The 19,517-nt window shown below is 51.8% G+C and overlaps 1 protein-coding gene across 3 annotated transcripts; it reads right to left on the bottom strand.

Annotated features, from left to right (window-relative positions):
* Positions 1–2,485: 2,485 nt before the first annotated feature.
* Positions 2,486–16,970, bottom strand: HNRNPL (heterogeneous nuclear ribonucleoprotein L). 3 transcript variants are annotated; one of them, XM_082676253.1, is made up of 13 exons: positions 14,361–14,639; positions 12,317–12,435; positions 11,458–11,695; positions 11,242–11,327; positions 10,150–10,246; positions 9,991–10,063; positions 6,618–6,689; positions 6,226–6,506; positions 5,040–5,161; positions 4,548–4,749; positions 3,649–3,706; positions 3,451–3,546; positions 2,486–2,871 (listed from the first exon to the last, which is right to left on the bottom strand). In XM_082676253.1, the coding sequence occupies exons 1-13, from the start codon at positions 14,619–14,621 to the stop codon at positions 2,813–2,815; spliced, it is 1,764 nt and encodes a 587-aa protein (XP_082532379.1). In that variant the 5' UTR covers positions 14,622–14,639; the 3' UTR covers positions 2,486–2,812. The 3 variants fall into 3 exon arrangements, with proteins under 3 accessions (XP_082532379.1, XP_082532380.1, XP_082532378.1); XM_082676254.1 differs by lacking the exon at positions 14,361–14,639 and adding an exon at positions 16,911–16,970 and having other exon boundaries at positions 6,226–6,689; XM_082676252.1 differs by having other exon boundaries at positions 6,226–6,689.
* Positions 16,971–19,517: the final 2,547 nt, after the last annotated feature.

The raw sequence follows: 19,517 nt of genomic DNA, 5'->3' as shown, positions 1-19,517 counted from the left end.
AACCGGAAACAGCCTTCTAGGTTCGCCGGCCATTAGAGTGATTCGGTCATGGAACTTTTGGACCAGTAGATACCCGGGCTAAGAAAATGGTTCACGCTGCTCTTGGACATTCTGTACAGAATTCACCACAGCTGTTTCATAATGGTGGAGAAATTGAAGACAGATGAATGTCTAAGGGCATAATGGCAGAATAACTGCAGCTCTGCAAGTTTGCAATCATGCATTTGTGCCTTATTAACAAAAAAAAAAACCACAGGGGGCTTCCCTAGTGGCACAGTGGTTAAGAATCCTCCTGCCAATGCGAGGGACAAGGGTTCCAGCCCTGGTCCGGGAAGATCCCACATGCCACGGAGCAACTAAGCCCATGGGCCACAACTACTGAGCCTGCGCTCTAGAGCCACCGAGCCACAGCTACTGAAGCCTGCGCGCCTAGATCCAGTGCTCTGCAACAAGAGAAGCCACTGCAATGAGAAGCCTACTGGCCGCAACTAGAGAAAGCCCACGAGCGGCAACGAAGACCCAATGCAGCCCAAAATAAATTTAAAAATAATACATATTAAAAAATAAAAGAAAAAAGTTACTACTGAATTTATCCATGTACGGGAATGGGAATATAGGCCCACCACCATTAAGCGCTGACTGTATAACCTGAATTGCCACACCACCACGCGGTTGTACTATTTTATGTTGTATGCAGAGGAAACCGGCCGGGGAGAAGTCACTAGTTCAAGGTCTCTGTCTCTGGCAAATAGGGTTGTAATGAATACTTTGCTTTTTTTTTTTTAATTAATTTATTTAATTTTTTGTCTGTGCTGGGTCTTCGTTGCGGTGTGTGGGCTTCTCACTGCGGTGGCTTCTCCTGTTGCAGAGCACAGGCTCTAGGCGCGTGGGCTTCAGCAGTTGTGGTTTGCAGGCTCTAGAGCGCAGGCTCAGTAGTTGTGGCCCACGGGCTTAGCGGCTCTGGGGCATGTGGGATCTTCCCGGACCAGGGCTGGAACCCGTGTCCCCTGCATTGGCAGGTGGATTCTTAACCACTGTACCACCAATGAAACTTTTTTTTTTCTTTCTGGTCGCACTGCACACTGCATGCAGGCAGAACTTCCTAGACCAGGGATCAAACCTGAGCCCCCTGCAGGGGAAGGGTTGAGTCTTAACCACAGGATCACCAAGTAAGTCCTACTTTGCCTTCTCAATGTGTCAGATAGTAAGGATCTTTTGGAAAACAGAGAACTGTTTGGTCAGCTACACAATGGAGAACTCTGGAACCACTATGCAGATACCAAGATGTGAGAGAAAAAAATTTAAAGATGTAGAACATTTAATTAGATTGCTATAAAAAGTTATAGATGGCTGTACCTTCATAAAAAACAATATATGCATAGAATATCTAGGAGACTCATAACTACTAACATGGGATGAAGACTGGGGGCTGGCAGACAAAATGGGGAAATTTACTTTTTACCCCCCTTGATTAGCTTAAAATAATCCTAGATTTTTACAGCTGCAAGGTGACTGTAGTTTCTGTCTAGAGGTTTGAAGCTTTTCCTGATGAAACTTTGATAAATGCCATCTGACTTCAGTAGATGTTAATGTTTAAAAACTCTACAGGAAATTAGCAAAGTGGGTTTTTTCAAGCGCACACAAGGAACTGGACTTTTTGACCTGCTCCTCTCTGCAGGATCTCTTCCCTCCAGTATGAGTCAAGGTTCTTAAAGGCAGCTCCCTTTCAGGTTATCGTCTGCCCTCCACCCATATGGCCCAGCCCCAACCATAAGCACAAGTTCCCACACACCAAGACTGGGGAATATCTATCAAGTTGCAACTGAATGTATCCTTTAACCCAGCAATTCCACTGCTAGGAATTTACCTCCAGATCAGTATCAAGGAAGTTGGATAACATCTGTATGAAGATGCATAGTAGTACTGTTTGCAGTAGCAAATTGGAAATTACCTTCAGAACGAAGTAAATTATGACATATCCACACAAGATACTGTGTAAGACTGAAGATAATGAGGTTGCCCTGCATGTGATATGAGAACATCTTACAGTACAAAGCATTTTCTGTTAAGACACATATGCAAATAGAACTTTCCTTATGGAAAAAGAAAAACTTGTTTTCAAGGGGAGTGGGGAGATGACTTTCACTTTTGAGGTTTCATTTTCCAACCTTAAAGAAAGGCGGGTGTTTACTTTTTAAGATTAAGGCTTTCTTCTTTTTAAAATCTCTTCAATTTAATTTTTTCAACTATTTACTTAAAAAAAAAAAAGACTCTTCAACTAGATCCAGCTTGTTTGGGTAGAGCCCATGAAGGATGCCACCAGGTCTCCCAGATCCTCAAGACCCTTTCATCACTTCCCAATCTGCAGCTCTGGCCCACACTGCTCCTCAGGGCTGGGTCGGCCCCTCTGGAAGGGCTGCAGCTGTGTCCTGGCCGGCCTGCCCCTCTTCAGAAGACTGTGAGGGAAGTAGACACCCCCAGAATCCCAGAAAGTGCTACGTTTATTTTCCAAACAATTTTATTGAAATGTGCCAAGAGTACACGGACAGCACAAATGTATGAACAGGAAAAAAAAAAAAATCACATGTACAATAATTTTTAAAAAGTGAAGGTTAATCTTGGGAGATATCAGTTCCCCTTCCCCTCCCCCTTTAGACTTCCAGCGTTTCCATTATGGTTAAGCCTCTACTAACCTAGCATTAAAAAAAAAGGAATACAGGAACATCTGCAAAACAAAACAAACAAAAGAAAAAACCAGCATAAAGGAAAGCAATGTTTTCCTGCTCAGGTGGGACTCTCCATAGGCACCTAATTAGGAGGCGTGCTGAGCGGTGGAGAAACACAACTTCAGGGTGTAAGGGTATGGCCCATCTGCAAAAGAGAGCACAGAGGTGTAACCGGACCCCTCTCTGGATGCTCCCCCCACCCAGAGTCCCCTGGTTTTGCACACACCTCTCATTTTCTGCAATTCAACTGCAAGGGTCAAACTCTTCACTGCCACTTTTGAGACTCAAAAACAAGACTAACACACAAGGCATTTCTCCTCTTCCTTCAATTCCATGGAGGATCCCATTCCCAGCTTTTCAGCTGGCGCACAATAGGCCTGCCCAGGAACTGGGTGGGCAAATTTCACCTGCTGGCTATTACAGCCCCCTTTCCTGGGTACTGAGCCAGCCTCTGATGCACAGAGAATGGCAGCTCCCTGGAGGACAAGCCTGAGCCAACGCCCAAGCTGGCAGAGCCGGTGGCAGCAAGCAGCTGGGCTGGCCCTCCCACATGAAACATCAGGCTGCTTCTCCTGGGGACCAGGTCCCACCTGCCTGTGTCAGTGACAATAAGGAAATCCCTGGGGCCCTATCTTGATGGCAGGAAGGATGGCTCTGGCCCGAAGCGAGCCAACCCATGAAGCAACAAGGGGGATGGATGACCGCAGGACCCACAGATACTCACTTGGGTTTTTCATCTGATAATGGTTCAGGAAGCCCAGAGTCTCCAGGGCATCGCTCTTGGACTCCCACTCCAGCAGCCCAGAGGAGCTGCGTTCACCTGATGGGAAAAACAAAGGTTTAAGGCTGACCTGAGCAAAAGCCAGGGAGCTGCCCATCTACAGTCAAGGAATGGGCGAGGAAGGTGGGGCTGTTTACTCACTTTTGCCTGAGAATACTTTCACAGAAGATGGCCGCTTCACTCCCAGCTCATCGCAGATCTGCAACAGAAACAGAAAACAGACTCAAAGGTCTTCCCTGGTGTTTCAGTGGTTAAGACTCCACGCTTCCACTGCAGGGGGCATGGGTCTGATCCCTGGTCAGGGAACTAAGATCCCGCATGCTGCGTGGCCAGAACAAAAACAAAGAACAGACAGACTTAGAAACACAAGGAGTGCCACGTGGCGGAACTGAAGCACACCACAGCTGAACACTTGGACTTTTCGGGAGAAAAGAGTTTCTAAGCTTTTATCACACGCTCTAAGGTGTCCCTGTAATCCCCCCAAAGGTTGAGAAACACTGCTCTTAGCTATTTTGTTGCCTAAAACCGGGAAACTGCTTTTTAAGTTTCCCATCTTCAGCTGTTATTTGGGTGTGTTCTGGCACTAGGTAAATGTTTGCTAAACCGAATAGCAACACCTCAGGCCACAGTAAGGCCCAAAGTCCAACTCCACAGTCAGACTTCCACCCTTCCCCAAAGCTGCCCCAGTTCCCTGACAGCACCATAATGGGACCCTCCCTCCTAATGTCATCTAGGCCCCAGATGGCCTGACAGTGTGGATGTTTCGAGATTGGACTCCAATCACCAGTCCGTCACCCAGACCGGGAGGAATGTTTCAAGGCAAATGAGCAGCCACTCTGACTTGCCAAAAATACAAGCAGCATGGCGAACTCCACTGCTGCTGGAAGTCTGGTGCCATTCTGAGCCTTTCTTGGTCCCTGCTACATCCCTAGCACCCAACCCAGAGCCCAGCAGAGCAGCTCAATAGATATTCGTTAAAATTCAAAAATGAATGGCCTCCTCAGATGGCTACGCTGAAGGACCAAGTCCACGGCACCCACCTCAAAGAAATTCTCCTCAGTCACCTCCAGAGGGGCATTGAAAAAGTGCAGCACATTGCTGGGGTGCTGGATGCGGTTCTTGGCTGCCTGCTCTGGAGTGGAGAACCGATTGTTCCTTGACTCACTGAAGTCTTTGTAACTGCAGGACCCATCTTCTAGCCCGTATGACTGACCGGGCATGATGGCTGGTTGCTTGGAGACACTGCAGGAGGGAAGGGGAGCCCTGTGTCAGACCTCAAGTTGTCCCCCACCTCCTACTGTGGCCTCCTTCCTGTCTGACAGCACTGTATGCCACAGCTGAGGAGAGGCCGACACACTTTCGCCCGCTGTTTCAGAAGAGCATCTGGGAACACACCTGCACGCCCAACTCCAGCCTGGATAAGCACTTGGCTTCTCTGTGCTCCTCTGACCTCTGTCCAGAGTGGGCCCCATTCCCCCTCCCTCCTCTCCTCAGTCCCTCTCCAACCCTCCACGAGGAGCCTGGGTACCTACCAGACATTCAGCTTCTGCCCAAACATGAAGTTGTTATTGAGGTGAGTGATGGCCCGGTCCACAGCATATCCATCAGCCATCTCCACCATGGCGGCCCCTGGCTTGCTTTTCATGAATTTCACCTTGAGGAGAGTAGCTGTGATCAGCACCACCGCCCAGCTGTCAGAGACCCTTCTCCTGTCCCTTCCAAGTCAGTCAGAAGGAAGTCAACTCCTGCTCTGGATCGAGGCTTCCATTTCCTCACTTGTGAGGAGCCAGGAGAACAGAGAAGCATGTCTGGCCCACAGCAAGTGCTCAGCCCAAGTTGGGCAGCAAAGACTAGGCAGTCTTTCCCTAACCTCAGGACCTAACCCATGAGCGGGCCATTTAACAAAGCACAACAGAAAAGCAGGAATGGTGGGAGGAAAAAAGCAGCTATTTCCATCAACAGACATATATACAGATACTGAGTCATGACTATGTGGGTTATGGTATAAAAACACTAAAAACAGTGTCAGCTCTGAGTCCTGCTTCCACAAAAAGGCATGTGAACCTGGGCAAGTTATCTGCCCCCCATGCTTTTACTTCCCCTGCTTGTCTCACTAAGGATTCTTGTGAGAATGAAACAACTTACAACATTTAAAGCACTTTTAACAGTGGTACAAAAAAACCCGCTTCACACGTTATTAGCTGCTAATATTAATGGGCCAGGCCAGGGGCTGTAAACTCAAAGGCTTCTAGGACCCAGATGGCTTTGACAGAAGAAACGACCTAGTCTGAAGTGGGCAGTCACCAGACAGCCCCAGCCAACTATTATCCCAGGCAAGGCAGGAAGGCTCAGTGTTGCCATATCATCTGAAGTGTTCCAGAGAAAATCCTAACATAATGATCTTTAACTGTGATGGGTAAATTTTATACACCGTAATATGTACGTAATATTAAGTACTAACACTTTCATGTGATAAAGTCTTGTTTTTTTAAAAAAAAAAAACACTGAAAATTAAAAAAAATAAAAACATAAATCACCCACATAGCATGAGGACCAACTAAAATCCATCTGCAATGTCACCTGATTAAAACTAGTTACCCTCTGGACCTGCTTGCTCCTAAACACGCTCCTCCCCGTCTTTGCTCACTGGGCCAAGGCCGGGCCTCCCCTGGCGCTGCCAGGCCTGTAAGGAAAGCAGTGGGCCTAGCGGAAGCTCACCTTCTCCACGTTGCCATATAAGCAGAAGACATTGAAGACCCGGTCACAGTTCATCTTAGACTGATCCAAGCCATAGACCATGAGCACAGGGCTGTCGGCGTGGGGGCCATACTCGGGTGGTGGGGGAGGGGGTGGGGGGTGCCCATACTGGGGGCCGTAGCGACTTGGGCCCCGGCGGTGACCCCCCACTGGTGGACCCATCCTTCTCCCTTCGTAGTGAGGTGGGGGGGGCCCGTAGCCCTCATCATGGTAATGGCTGTGGTACCCACCGTGGGGCCCTCCTGGGGGGTGGGAAGGAAAGAGAGGGAGGACGGGTGAGAATTTGCGCGTCGGGCGGCGGGCAGGGGCACATGAGCCACGGGAGTCCACGGAGGGGAACCCCCTGCCCTCACCATATTCTGCGGGGTGATCTCCGAGGAGAGGGGGCTGCCTCTGGCGTTTGTTAGGGTTGCTGCCAGGGTCACCTGCAGACAGAGAGAACAGTTAGAACCTAACTTGGAAAAAGAGCTCTCTCTCTCCCTCCTGACTAGAGGCTGATCTCAGCGTCCCTCAGCTCCTGAGGGCCTGGGCAGTGGCCTTTCCTTCCTCACAAGGGTTACTGGGGCTTCCTTCCTGTGGCCGGACCCAGGGTGGGCATGAAGCCCAGGCCTCAAGGGTGGAGCCCACTGTCCCTCCCGCCGCCCACTCCAAGCAGGCTGCTTTCCTTCATCCGTTAAGGATGAAGCCAGGTTCCGGGCCTCTCACCTTCCCGAGCTCCCCCTCTGGGGAAGCTGCAGCCACTATGGAAGCTGATATGGGGGCCGGGAACAGATTTCTAAAATAACTCCCAATGAAGGGAGAGGAGTTAAGAGCCAGAAAATAACACAGAGAAGGGTAGAAAAATAAAATTGGGCCCACAAAGCCCCAAGGGTCTGAGTGCGCTAGGGCCCACTCTCTAGAGAGAAGACTTTCTCGATCTTGGTACCAGTCACCCTCCCCTCTAGTCACATCCACCCCAAGAAGAGGGACTGTAGGAAAGGACAAACAGGGCGACATCAACATCAGTTCAAATGAGCAGTCATGTACAAGGCATCAACAGTCTCAGACAATGGCGCAGTTCCACCCCGCCCCAACCCCAACTGCAGTTCAAAATCGCTACCATTAACTTAGCACTTGAGTGGCAAACACTGTGCTAAGTACTTTACAAACAGACATCACCGTTTCTTAAATTCCTCACAACAACCCTATGAGGTAGGTACTATTTTAGTCCCGTTTTACAGATAAGGAAAATGAGCACTTAACTTTTAACTGAGCAGTTATAATACACTTTGGCCCAAGGTCACAAAGCAAGTTAGTGGCCAAGCCGGGACTTCAACCCAGGCCTGGTTGACTCCAAAAACCCAGGGCTCGGGAACACTGCCCCTTCCTGCCACCCGGCCTGGGTTTTGTTTTCCAACAGTCATTACAAAGATGGAAAAGGGCTACTTACAGCAGAAGTACAGAGTACAATGTCCATTTGTCACAAAAAACAAATCTGTATTTTCTCTTACCATTGGACGCTTCAACAGTGAGTTAGCACAGTTCTGAAAGATGGCGTCCCATCAAACATACACTGCGACCCTGCATCACATGGTTTTACAGTCATAAATACAAGTTACGGTACACATCCGATACAACTTTTTTTTAAAGAATTGTTTTAAAAGTCAATGTTCTGATTAAATCAAAAATGGCTCACAGATGTTCTGTCCTCAGAAGATATCAGAAAAGTGGAAAATAAAGGTGTATGAAGTGGGTAGTGTCCCTCCATGTTGTCACCTCCTCACATTGTGTGCTGCAGTGCGGTGCTTCTGGCTGTGTAGCGTTCCGTGTGCGTGTCTCCTGGTTATGAGGTGTGCCAGTGGCCCCACTATGCCCGCGCTTTTGGCCTTGGGAGCACTCCCAGTTACCCGCCAGCAGGTAACTGTGTACCTCTGAGCTGTTTGGCTGTTTGGTTTTAGGTCTGTTTTGGTTTTTTTGATTTTTTGCTGCTGTTGTGGTTTAAGTTTTTGGTTTTTTTTGGTTTCTGATCTCCAGTTGGTGCAGATTATGTTGGCAGCCGATGACTGCAGAAAAAATAAAAATATCAAAACAGAAAAAAAAAAAAAAGAAGGCCCTCCCCAAACCAAAGGACTTAAAAAACGAAAAACAAAAAAAACCAAACCCACATGGCGAGGAATGGAGAGGATCCTATTGTCTTGGAGGCCCATGGAATCTACTTCAGTCTATGAAACGTTCTCCGAAAAGAGCGCCGCTGGCTGGCTGGGAGAGCTCTGTTCTCTGTGTTTCCTACTTCTGTGTACATTTTCGGGTTCAAGTTTGCTTGGATTTTGACATTTTTTTAATGTTTAGTAAAAAAGCAGTGTCTGCTGCCATGTTGCGTCTCTTTCTTTGTCTCTGTCTGCCTCTGTGCTTGTAGCTGTTCCTTGGAGCGCGGTGTGGTGTTCTTGATGTAGTGAGCTCAAGTCTGCGGCTGTTTCTGGGGACGTGGTGGAGGCTGCGTGTTCTGTTCTCTCCAGGAAGAGCTAGTGGTTTCTACCCTGTGTGTTGGTGAGCAATGTGCAGAGGCAGAGCCGCTGAAGTCTGGTTCCCGAGGGGGTGGCGAAGCACCTCCCTCACTCCAGGTCACCTCAACAGCTCTCGTTTTTTACCCCCAGCCTGGGGGCGGCCAAAGCTGAGAGGCCTCAAAACCAATGCACAGCCAGCCCCTGCCACTAGCCCTTGCCGGTCTGCACATCTTCTATTTATGTTCCTTGGAGAAGAAATGGTTGGTTGCCGTGTTTCTGTTAGCAGTCATGTAATGCCATTGCCCGCTCTGGTACATTCACTCGCTCACCAATTTGTCTCTGACCTCTGGAGGGGGCAGCGAGCCCCACAGCGCCCATTGTGAGGGTCCTGGGGAAGAGTCTAGCCCACCCGGCCCACGGCTTCCCAGCTGCAAGGGCGAACAAGACAGGCCTGCCTAGGAACGGGGGCCTGTGAGATGTCAGCAACCAGCCACCTCCCTCAGCCCATGGCCTAGTCCGACGTATCAGACCAAGACAGAAACAGAGATGGATGGTCTTGCTGAGGGGGCGCCGCTGTTTTTCAAAGGCAAGGCTCCACCTCTCCCTCCTATCCAAGGCAAACCATTCTTGACAGATTCTAGGAAGGGGGTTGTCCATTTGGGCCCCCTGCAGAGATGTTGCATTCCCTCTACAAGTGAGGTGAGGCGTGTCCGCCCTGCTCCAATCCAGGGTGTCTCACCTCCACAAGGTCAACTTGCTCAAAGGCTCTGCTGCAAGGGCCTGGGAGCCCTCGTCACATCCCCAATCTGTCCCCCCAGAAGCAGACCCTGTCAAGAGTGGAGAGCAAGAGGACCATTCCTGGCCCAGTGAGAACGGGGTCAGTGACCCTAAGCAGGCTCCTCGAAGAAAAGCAGCAGAATCCGTTTGGGAGCTGCTACTGGTTTGTAAGCCACTGCCGTGGCCTGTGCTCAGTGAGGCCCTGCTCCCCACCCCACCCAGGCCTCTGCCTTGACCCTGCATCCTCTGCTGCGTCAAAGGGCCACAAGCAGCAGCTAGGACCTACAGAGGCCCCTCATTCACCCCCTCCCACTGGAGTGTATCTTCCAAGAGCTGATCCCCAAGGCCCTCCCATGTCCACAGGAGCCCAATGGCATTACATAACCCTGAGTCCAGGTCTATGAAGTGCGCTAGTCAAGTGAAGGCAAGGCGGGTATGTTTAAAACAAAGCTGCCGTCAGGATTACCTTGTCCACTGAGATTGGGGTTTGTGTAGTCCCAAGTATCCTGATCATTCTTGAACACGTTTAAGCGTGTAGGCTGCAGGGACAAAAAAAAGCTTGAGGTCAGCCAGGCTCCAGGCTCACCTAGGAAGCTGACAAGGGGCAGCCGTTTCCCAGACCTACCTTCGCATACTCAATCTTCAGAGTGCAACAGCCTGAGTAGATGTCAGCCCCATTGAGTGAGGCCTTGGCCCGCTGGGCACTCTGCACAGAGTCAAATGTGAGTAAAGTTAAGGGAAAGTCCCATCCCAAGAGCTCTCTGAAAAGAGCTTCAAGTTGCACCAGAGAGGGATGAGGACAAGTAGCACCCCAAAGACTGCTCCAAGCGGGCTTCGGGGTTAGTTCACTGCCCATAGCCACCAGCCACTTGTGCAGACACAGCTGGAGTGCTGCCCCAAATGCGCAGACGCGGCCTGAGCTCCTCCGAGACCTGTACTCCCCCACCCCGCCCCACGGCAACCACCTTCTCTGCCAGCCTCACGGGCCAAGTCACCTTCTTCCTCAGCCTCATCTCCCGCCCCCCCCCCCCACTTCTACACGCCTTGACTAAGCCTGAACAATCTCTGAAACGTTAACTAGATTATACTCCTGCCCTGAAAACCCATCAGTGACTTCCCACCACTGCACCCTGACCCAAGTTCACCCCACTGCCCGGGATGCCGTAACTTCTTCCAATGTCCTAAGGAACCCTCTCCCCCTCGTCAGCTACTCTTCAGTTGTCAGGTTGTTCACTTCCTGCAACGCTAAGCTCCTGCCCACCTGAGGACCTCTGCAGATGTGGTGTCCTCAGCCTGAGTATCAGTTCTTCCCTCTTGTGTCTCATGGCACATTCTTCCTTCCCGTCACACTTTGAACCCTGCACTTTCACACTACACACTACTTGAACATGTGTGTGTGTGTGTTTTAGGGGCGCCGACTCTCTGTGCGGTTGAAAATCCATGTATCTAACCAACCACAGATGGCTTAACACTGTCGTATACACTTAGTGAGTGAGACACACCTTAAGTGGACCCACAGAGTCCAAATCTGTGCTGTTCAAGGGCCTATTTAGCTGTGATCGTTTATTAACCATCCCTTCCATGAGCCTATGGGCTCTATGAAGGCATCTGACACATGGCAGGCATTCAGGAGACACGTGCTGATTGAAAAGATGGATTCCTACCAAGCCCTGTGAGCTCCCATCTCAAGGAACACCCATTTCCCAACAAAGGATATTCCACCATAGCCTGGACTCCATTCTTCCGGAAAATGACAATTCTCTGGACAGGACCACAAGGGTTACAGATAGTATAAAGAACATCCTGTAAAAACCAAACACAAGCAAGATGAAGGGACACTGGCAGGTCAGTCTGGCTCACGGGAGAAGACAGGGAGAAAAGGCAGGAGGGAGATTCCACAGAAGCAGCTTAACGAATAACCACTGGCACGCACCGTGGTAATCGAATAGATGGGGTTCAGGATGGTAAAGAGAAGCACACTGTTGACGCTCCTGGAGTCATCCGAGTCCCCGGGGCGGGAGATTTTCTGGCTGGTAGAGTAATTGACAAAAGCTGGGTGGCCCGCGATGTAGATCTGGTTGTCGGCTGCGTAGTTCACAGCATTGCAAGCCCCCAACACATCTTCAAATTCCACCAACGCTTGTCTCTTTTTAGGCATTACCACCACATAACTGGCAAAGAGAACACAGGTTGCAATCCTCTCAGGGGGATGGAGACAAGAGTCAGAGGACGGCCTCAGTTATCTGTGATCTGACTCCTCCCTGGCCTCTGGACTCCGCTGTGCCCGTCATGGTTTCTTGACCTGAACACCCCTTGCTGTAAGTGGCATGACAAGCAGAAGAGCTGTGTGCGGCTTTGGCATCAGCTTCTCTGGGCAGCCTTCCTTCCCAACCCCTCCCTCACCTGATCGAGTCAGATGCCTCCCACAGACGCCTGGGTTTCCCCTATCACAGTGTTGACCACTCTGGGTAGGCAACTGTCTGGGAGGAATAAAGACAGTGGTGTTCACCACTCTATTCCCATTACTCACCATGTGCCAAAATTACAAAGCAGAGAGAGAGAAAAAAAAGGAATGAGAAAAAAAAAAAAAAGGAAGGAGGAAAAGACACGGAACTTGCTGTAACTTATCCAAGTACAATGGCTAACCCCAGGAGTAATGGAGCCCCAGGACCTAGCTAAAGGAACCTGGACCGAAATGGCCAAGTTACTTCTAACCAGAAACCCGGTGACACACAGGACACCAAGGAGTTAACTCAGCTGAATACCCAACCCCTGGCCTCTGAGCTGAGTACCTGATGGGTCCAAACTCCTGCAAGGCCTCCACAAGGTCAGCTTCCACCACGCCGTCAATCAGGCCCCTGATGTGGACAACTGGGGAGGCGGGGGTTTTGTGCGGGTCATCGTAGTTCTCCTGAGAAAGGAAGCAAAAATAAGACTTCACTTTCTGCTGTACAAGATGGTGGATAATTGGCTTCTGTGCCACTGGGGACTCAGACAGATAAAACATTCGAGTGTGTCACCCAGAAAAGACACACAGGGCAACTAGAGGCAGCAATTCAACCAATCACCCCAAAAGGATTCTGGGCCAGCAGAGCAGAAGGCCTGAGTGTATGGCCACATGCCTAATGGCTCTTACTGTAGTTTCTGATGAAGGCAAAATGGAGGACCAGACAAGTCCCAAGTCCCATCTTACAGTCTTCCCAGCACCAGTCTCTTCCCACTGGTCAAAGAAATGTGGGAAAAGAGTGGCTTGGAAAGGGGACTCAATTTTCTGCTGCATTCACCCAAGTTTTTCTGCCCCTCCCCTAGTGGAGGAACCTACGATCACCACACAGCCAAGCACTGCTGCTCCCCACCACTCATCCCCAGGTCCAGCAGGTGCCTCAGACACCGTGGCATCCAGGCCAGTCTTGTCTGCGTCTAGTCTTTACTCTCTCACCAAAATCTGTATTGGAAAATACTACCTAGGTCAGACTAACGAAAAAGACAGTAAAGTCTTTCAAAAGAAGAGAAGATCCAACCTGTACCACTAAAAATCAAGACAGTTCCCTTCCCAGGGGAAGTATCTTTCCACCCACAGACAAAAGTGTCTGGGAATCAAGAAAGAGCAAAGTAACTTTCTCCACCTCTCCTGGGCTCTGGGCCCAGCCTCCCATGTGAGAACCACCAAGCAGAAGCCCATGTAACATGGGCAGAATTGGATTCTATTTCAGGAATGAACCACACAAACCACAGGAGCCACACTCGCCTGAGGGTTACCAGATCAGCGACCTGGAGCTCCACAGTCCTGAGTTCTAATCCCTGCCCCTCCTCAGACTAGCTACAAGACCTAAAGGAATTTACCTCGCCTCTGTAAATGGGGAATAGTAAGCCCATTCCTTACCTCATAGAGGAGTGTTAAGAATTCAATTAAGATACCTTTCAAATGCGTGCAACAAGGCCTGGCATGGTTTAAATGCTAGTAAATCACGGCTACAGAGCGCCGCTAAACCGTGGAAAACTCTGCAAATGGCTGAACGAGACAAGGCTTCAGGAACTTCCAAGGAGGAGGGAATGGGCTCCAAGCCAGGAGTAACAACTGGTTGTCTTTTCCGAGCAGGAGACTGAAGAGGCTGAATCCCTTACAAAGTGCCCACCCCTCAAGGAACATTTGGGTTCATCAAACCTACGGCACCCAGTTAACCCTCAGAAAATGTAAGCAAACTTGTGATAACTCGAAAGCTTGGTTCAACTTCCAAACGGCTAAAAAGACCTCTCACAACGCTTTCTTCCGGTTTATAATGCCCACAAAAATGAGGCAGATATTCTGGACTGGAAGAATATCCTCAAAAATATCAATCTCTGTACTGAGACAAACCATGACGCTACAAAGATCAAATAGCGATCAGGCAGAATACCCCACTCAGGCACGGAAAAAGGCTACCGCCCACTCGTTCCCCGCTCACGCGGTGCCCCCGCCCCCAACCACCCACAAGGCCCGGGCAAGAGAAATACGCCTGCGCATGGGGCCAGAAAAGAAAATGATAAAGAAAAAATCGGCCCGACCGCGTGCCCGGGCCCCACAAGCCAGCCCGCGGCGCCTGCGCACTGCGCCACCTGCAGCGCGAGCAGTTTCCTCCGCCCCCCCACACCCCGCTCTGTAGAGCGCGCACGCGCAAGCGCCTGTCCTCGCGCAAACCCCGCCGTTTCCCCAACGCCTTCCCCTCCCCCACCCCGTCCACGGCGCGAGGGCCTGGGCGCGTGCGCATAGCCCCTCTCTCCCCAAAATAAATGCTCTCAACGTGAGAATTTTCCCCTCCCTTCCCGGCCGTCTCCGGCTTAGGGCCCTGGCCTCACCCCGCCGCCACCGCCCGCCGCCCCGGCTCCTCCACCGCCGCCGCCGCCTCCATGCTGGTCGCCAGCGTTGTCAGTCTTGAGCCGTTTAGGGGCCCGGCCGCCCTCACTGCCGCCGCCGTAGTAGCGGCCACCGCCGCCTCCGCCGCCCGCCGCCGCCATCTTCACCATCGCTCCGGACCGCCTCCGCTGCTCGTCCGGCTGCTGCCTCTGCTCCAGCCTCCGACGCCGCTTCTCCGCCCGGGGCAGCAGCCTCCGCGACATGGCGGTCCAGAACCCGCCTCCCCCCGCCTCTCATTGGGGGAGGGACACGCCCGTCACCGGCCGCCCCCACCCGATAGGGGGAGCCAGTGGTCCCGCCGCTGGGGGAGGGGAAGCCTCCATACGCCTTGCTCAACGATTGGGTAAAGCTCACGCCGTTCTGCAGGAGTGCCCGCCCTTGTTTGTCTGGGACACTCCTTATAGGCGAGCGCTTTCTGCCAGTCATTTCTCCGACCCCGCCGCCTTAAAATAAACTCCAACTTGATTGGTCAGATTTCTGATACCGCCTGGCCTCGTTAGGAGCACCTGATAGGAGCGGCGCTCCCCCACTCTCCCCAAAGCCCCGCCTCCTTCCCACTTTCATTGGTCTTCTCGCTAATCCATCAAACCGAAAGCCCTTAGTCTTCCGTCACAGCGACTACCTTCCCGCGCCTCTCCGCAAGGAACCAAGGAGGCCCCTCCCCTTTGCCTCTCTCCACTGGCTACTGCAGGTGTCCATCTTCTGCAAGACGCCCGATTAGTCAGTTGAGAGTGGAAAGAGTCCTCTCACCAGACGGTAGGACCACTGGTGGCCCCTGATTGGGTGAAAAAGGAGAGCCCATCCCTGACCCGTAGGCGCTCTTTGGCGCAGTCTAGGAAAGGATCGGAGGAGAGGACGCATGCGCGAATCGCTTTCAGGCGCCTCTGGAGGCGGGGCGACCCTCTAAAGGAGGGAAGGCCTGAAGTATCCTGAGTCTTTATTTACTGCTGTAAGCAGCCCCGCAAGGGCAAACTAAGTTAGAAGGGCAACTGCCAGTGCAGCTCTGTCTCCATCACTATATTCTATTCCTCTCCATCTCTAACCTTCACAACGCCAGTGAAAAATTTTTTGAACCCAATCTGACCCTTTCCTTCAGTATAAAACCATTTGCTATTGCCGACTATCTTATGACCCAGTCCAGTTCTCCGGCGTCCTTTCACCACTCTACCACTAAATTCAACCACAAATAACTCCTTTCAGTTTGCAGAAAGGGAAGGATCTTTCGCGCACCTCTGGATCTTTGGCCCGAGCAGGCCCTTCCAACTAGAACACTTTCTCCGCTATTCCTCCTGCCAGAGCTAAAGAATAAATTTCTCTTGTTCGTGCTCTGCTCACTCTGAGAAGCGTTCCTTGTCCCTACCAGCCCAGACCCTCGGCTTCCCCCATAATAACCCCTGATCGCTCAGGCCAATGGTTCTTACGCGACAGCCCTTACTACTCTGGGTCGTCACAATTTGGTGGCTTTTTCCGTAGCATTGAAGTGCTTGTGTGAGCAAGGGAGCGGTGGTCTCTGCCTCGGCCTTAGTGAAGCTGGCCACCCTACCAAGCGCCAGGTACAGCACCCGGCACAGTGCCAGCACTCTGCAAAGGGGAGTAGTTAGGGTATTCTAAGCGTCTGGCGGGCCTTGTTTCCTCCGAGGCGGGTAGGGCCACCCCGCAGAGTACACCTTTCTAAGTCTAAGGTGCAACGACGCCCAACAGCCGGAACCTGGGGGCGGGGCTGGGGGGTGACCTAGGATCCCGCCCTAAGGGCTTTAACCTTATGGGGCTGCCTGCTGGCGGAGGAGGGGGGAGAGGAGGAGGGGACGCTGCTCTTAGAAAGCGAGGAGACAGACGTGGTAAATGCGGGGACGCCCACCAAAGATGCTCTGGAACCTTTCCACTCGGGTGAAAGGGGGTTCCCGAAATAGGGGTCCTAGTGGAAACTAAGTTTGAAATGGGGTCAGTGGCACTAAGGGAGTGGGACCGTCCTGGTAGGTCCGCGGGTTTGAGGAGATACGAAAGTTGGAGTGGGCTGGTGGAGATGTAAATCAGCTCCCAATCACCCCGAAAAGATCCGAAAGAGCCGGCCGAACGGAGATGGGGGACGGCGCAGCGCCTCCAACACGTGATCAGTGCGACGGAATTAAGGCGGTGCGGCTCCGACTGAAGGGCGGGGTCGCGAGGTCCAGACGTCAGAGGAATGCGGTGGGGGGAGGGGGAGAGAGGGGCCCCTCCCCTCCCCGCCCCCGCGCCGGGCCCGGACGCCCCTCGCGCCGGCGCGCGCCGACGGGACGCGACGGAACCGTCCCACGCGCGGCAAGTTCCAGGGAGCTTGGCCGCCCGAGCGCGCCCACGGCTGGCGACCGGGCTGCCGCGTTATCTGCACACCCGCGCTCCCGGCCTCCGCCCCTCCCCCACCCCTTGCACACGGGCCGTGGTCGCGGGCCCCGGGCGGCGCCTCCCTGGGATCCCCCCTCACTCCTCCCTGACCCCTCGCCCCCAGCCCCTACCAGTTCGGCGGCGAGCCTGGCCGGCCGTCCGAGATCGAAAAGAGAGCAGACACTGGGAAGTTTTGGGGGAGGGAGGGGCGGGACTTAAAGGGACCACGACCTCTTTCCAGCCCGGGGGGAAAAAAAATGGGGGGGTAGAGGGGGGAGATCGAGAGTTGCTCTGCGGTTGAATGGAGGAAACAACGCAAAAAAGGAACGGGAAGACTCCGCGTCCCTTTTCCCCAAACATCCCCAGCCCCTCAATACCCGCCCCCCATCCCTCACAGAAAGTCGCACAGTTGTTTGGGAATCACGCCTCATTCCTCCTGGTCAGCCAAGTGTTCTGTTGGTTGAGGTAAATGTTGCGGTGCACATTGTACAGACGGGGAAATGGGCTCAGGGGACGCTAGCGACCTACCCGGGATCCCACCGCTTGTAAGTGGCATATAGCAGGATTTGTCTGCCACCAAAGACACATAACCAGTGCACTGCAGTGCCTGTTACGGTGATGGGGTCTGCAATATCCCTTGGAGGTTAAGAGCATGAGTCCTGGGGTCAGACTGCCAGCGTTCAAACATGGACGGTGCACCTACTTACTCTGTGGCTTTGGAAAAGTGATTTAGCATTCTGGGGCCTCTGTTTCCTCATCCGGTAGGAGGTTGGTAATAGCACCTGCAACGCTGGGTGGTCTTGAGAAGTGCTGAGAATGTCTGGAAGCAGAGGGAACCTCAGGTCCACCTCCATTTCAGAAATTGAGGCTCAGAGAGGGGAAAGACCAACTGAAATTCACCACAGCTGGGCAGCATGTGAAAGAACAAGTCCTCCCCTCCTTAGGTCCCGAACTGCGTAATCCAACCCTTGTGGGCCCATCCAAATCCATGCCTAACCCTTTCCACTTGTCCTCTACATGGCACAAACACTGGTTCTCCTTCTGTTCATCAGATACCCAGAGCTCATTCCTGACTCTGCACTGGCTGTTCCCTCTGTCTAAAACACCCTTCTCCCAGATCTTTGCTCCTCATTTGAGAGGCCTTGGCTCAAATGTCACCTCCTGAGCACCCCAGCCTAGTTAGTCGCCATACACAGTTATAATCATGGCTTCCCATTTATCTCCCTCTTTGCTCTTATTGCCATGTGAAAACAACCAGTTATTTAATTTTTGTCTCCTCACTAGAATCTGGGCTCTTTGGGGGCCAAAAGTGGGTATGTTTTCACCCCTCTAAGGACCTACCCTGGGGTCATTCACTCATTCATCAGATGTTTATTGAACTAACACTCTTTGGGGCATCTGGGATAAAAATGGTGAACCAGATAGGAAAAAATTCCCTCCTTCCAGGGGTTCCATTCTAGTGAAAGATGCACAATACATCAGTAAAATATGTATCAGAGGTGATAACTGCTATGAAGATAATAAAACAGGGAAGGAGGCTGAGGAGTACATGAGGGCAGTTTGCTCAAAAGGGTATTCAGGTGAAGCCTCACTGAGAAGGTGACATTTTAGCAAAGGTCTGAATAGGAGAGAGAGGAAGTCATGTGGATACTGGGGGAAGAGCATTCCAAGCAGAAGGAACATCCAGTGCAAAGGCCCTGTGGTGAAATGTGCCTAGTGTGTTCCAGGAATTGCTAGAGACCTTTGTGGCTGGAGTAGAGGAAGGGAGGAGTAAATGGTAAGTGATGACATCAGAAAAGGGGGAGAGGGCAGTCTGTGAGGGTCCTCCTGGGCCATGGGGAGGGGAGGACTTTGACTTTTACTCTGAGGTGAGGCCACAGGAGGGTTCCGAGCAGGTAAGGGCCCTGATCTGGCTCAGGTGTTCACAGGAGCCCTGTGGCTGCATGCTGTGGGTGTGGGAAACAGACTGTGGGAGGTGGGGTGGGAGCAGGAAGACAGGAGGCTAATTCAATGGGAATGAGCTGGAGAAGGTGGACGGGGTCAGGATGGGGGCCGTGGAGGGATTGAAGTGAGCAGGTTATGGATCTGTTTTGAAAGTAGAGCCCAGAGGATGGGCTGAGGGGTCAAAACTCCTCATGATTCAAAACCACCCCAACTGCAGGGCTCATAGTGGTGGCCAACCTCCCCAGCTCCTTTTGGTCCTCTATCCACTATGAGATGCTTCTTTTTTAAGGAGCATCTCTTCTCCCTCTCTCTTTGACACAGGCCTGTTCCATGGCATCCCAGGACCCGCCATCCACATCAGTGTCGCGAGTGTGCATAACTGCTCTCAAACACCTACAGCAAGCCCATCCAGGTGGAGGTGGGGATTCCCCTGGCTTGTAGCCTTTCGAAAAAACACTTTTTAAAAAAACAATAATTTTTTAAAAAAATTATAGTTGATGTACAGTATTATGTGTCCCTCCCATGATCACACCTAGACCTTGTCTCAATTACCACAGCCTCTTTAGAACCTCAGTTTCATGCATCTTGCGCTTTCCCGGTCACCTGTCTTTCTAGTTCACTCCCTTCGGAAGCTCAACTCCGATAATCCATTAGCCCTACCATGTTTCCATGACCCCTCCACCCCCTCATACCTTCACACAGATTAAATTCCTTGACAAACCACTATAATCGCCCCCTTACGCACATTCTCTACACACTTCCCCCTCTCCACCCTACTCATCTGGCAAAACCAC

This window comes from Grampus griseus (assembly GCF_964374135.1).
Source record: "Grampus griseus genome assembly, chromosome: 19".
NCBI lineage: Eukaryota > Metazoa > Chordata > Mammalia > Artiodactyla > Delphinidae > Grampus > Grampus griseus.
The sequence above is the reverse complement of the archived record's forward strand: the minus strand, read 5'-3'. Positions and strand labels throughout refer to the sequence as shown.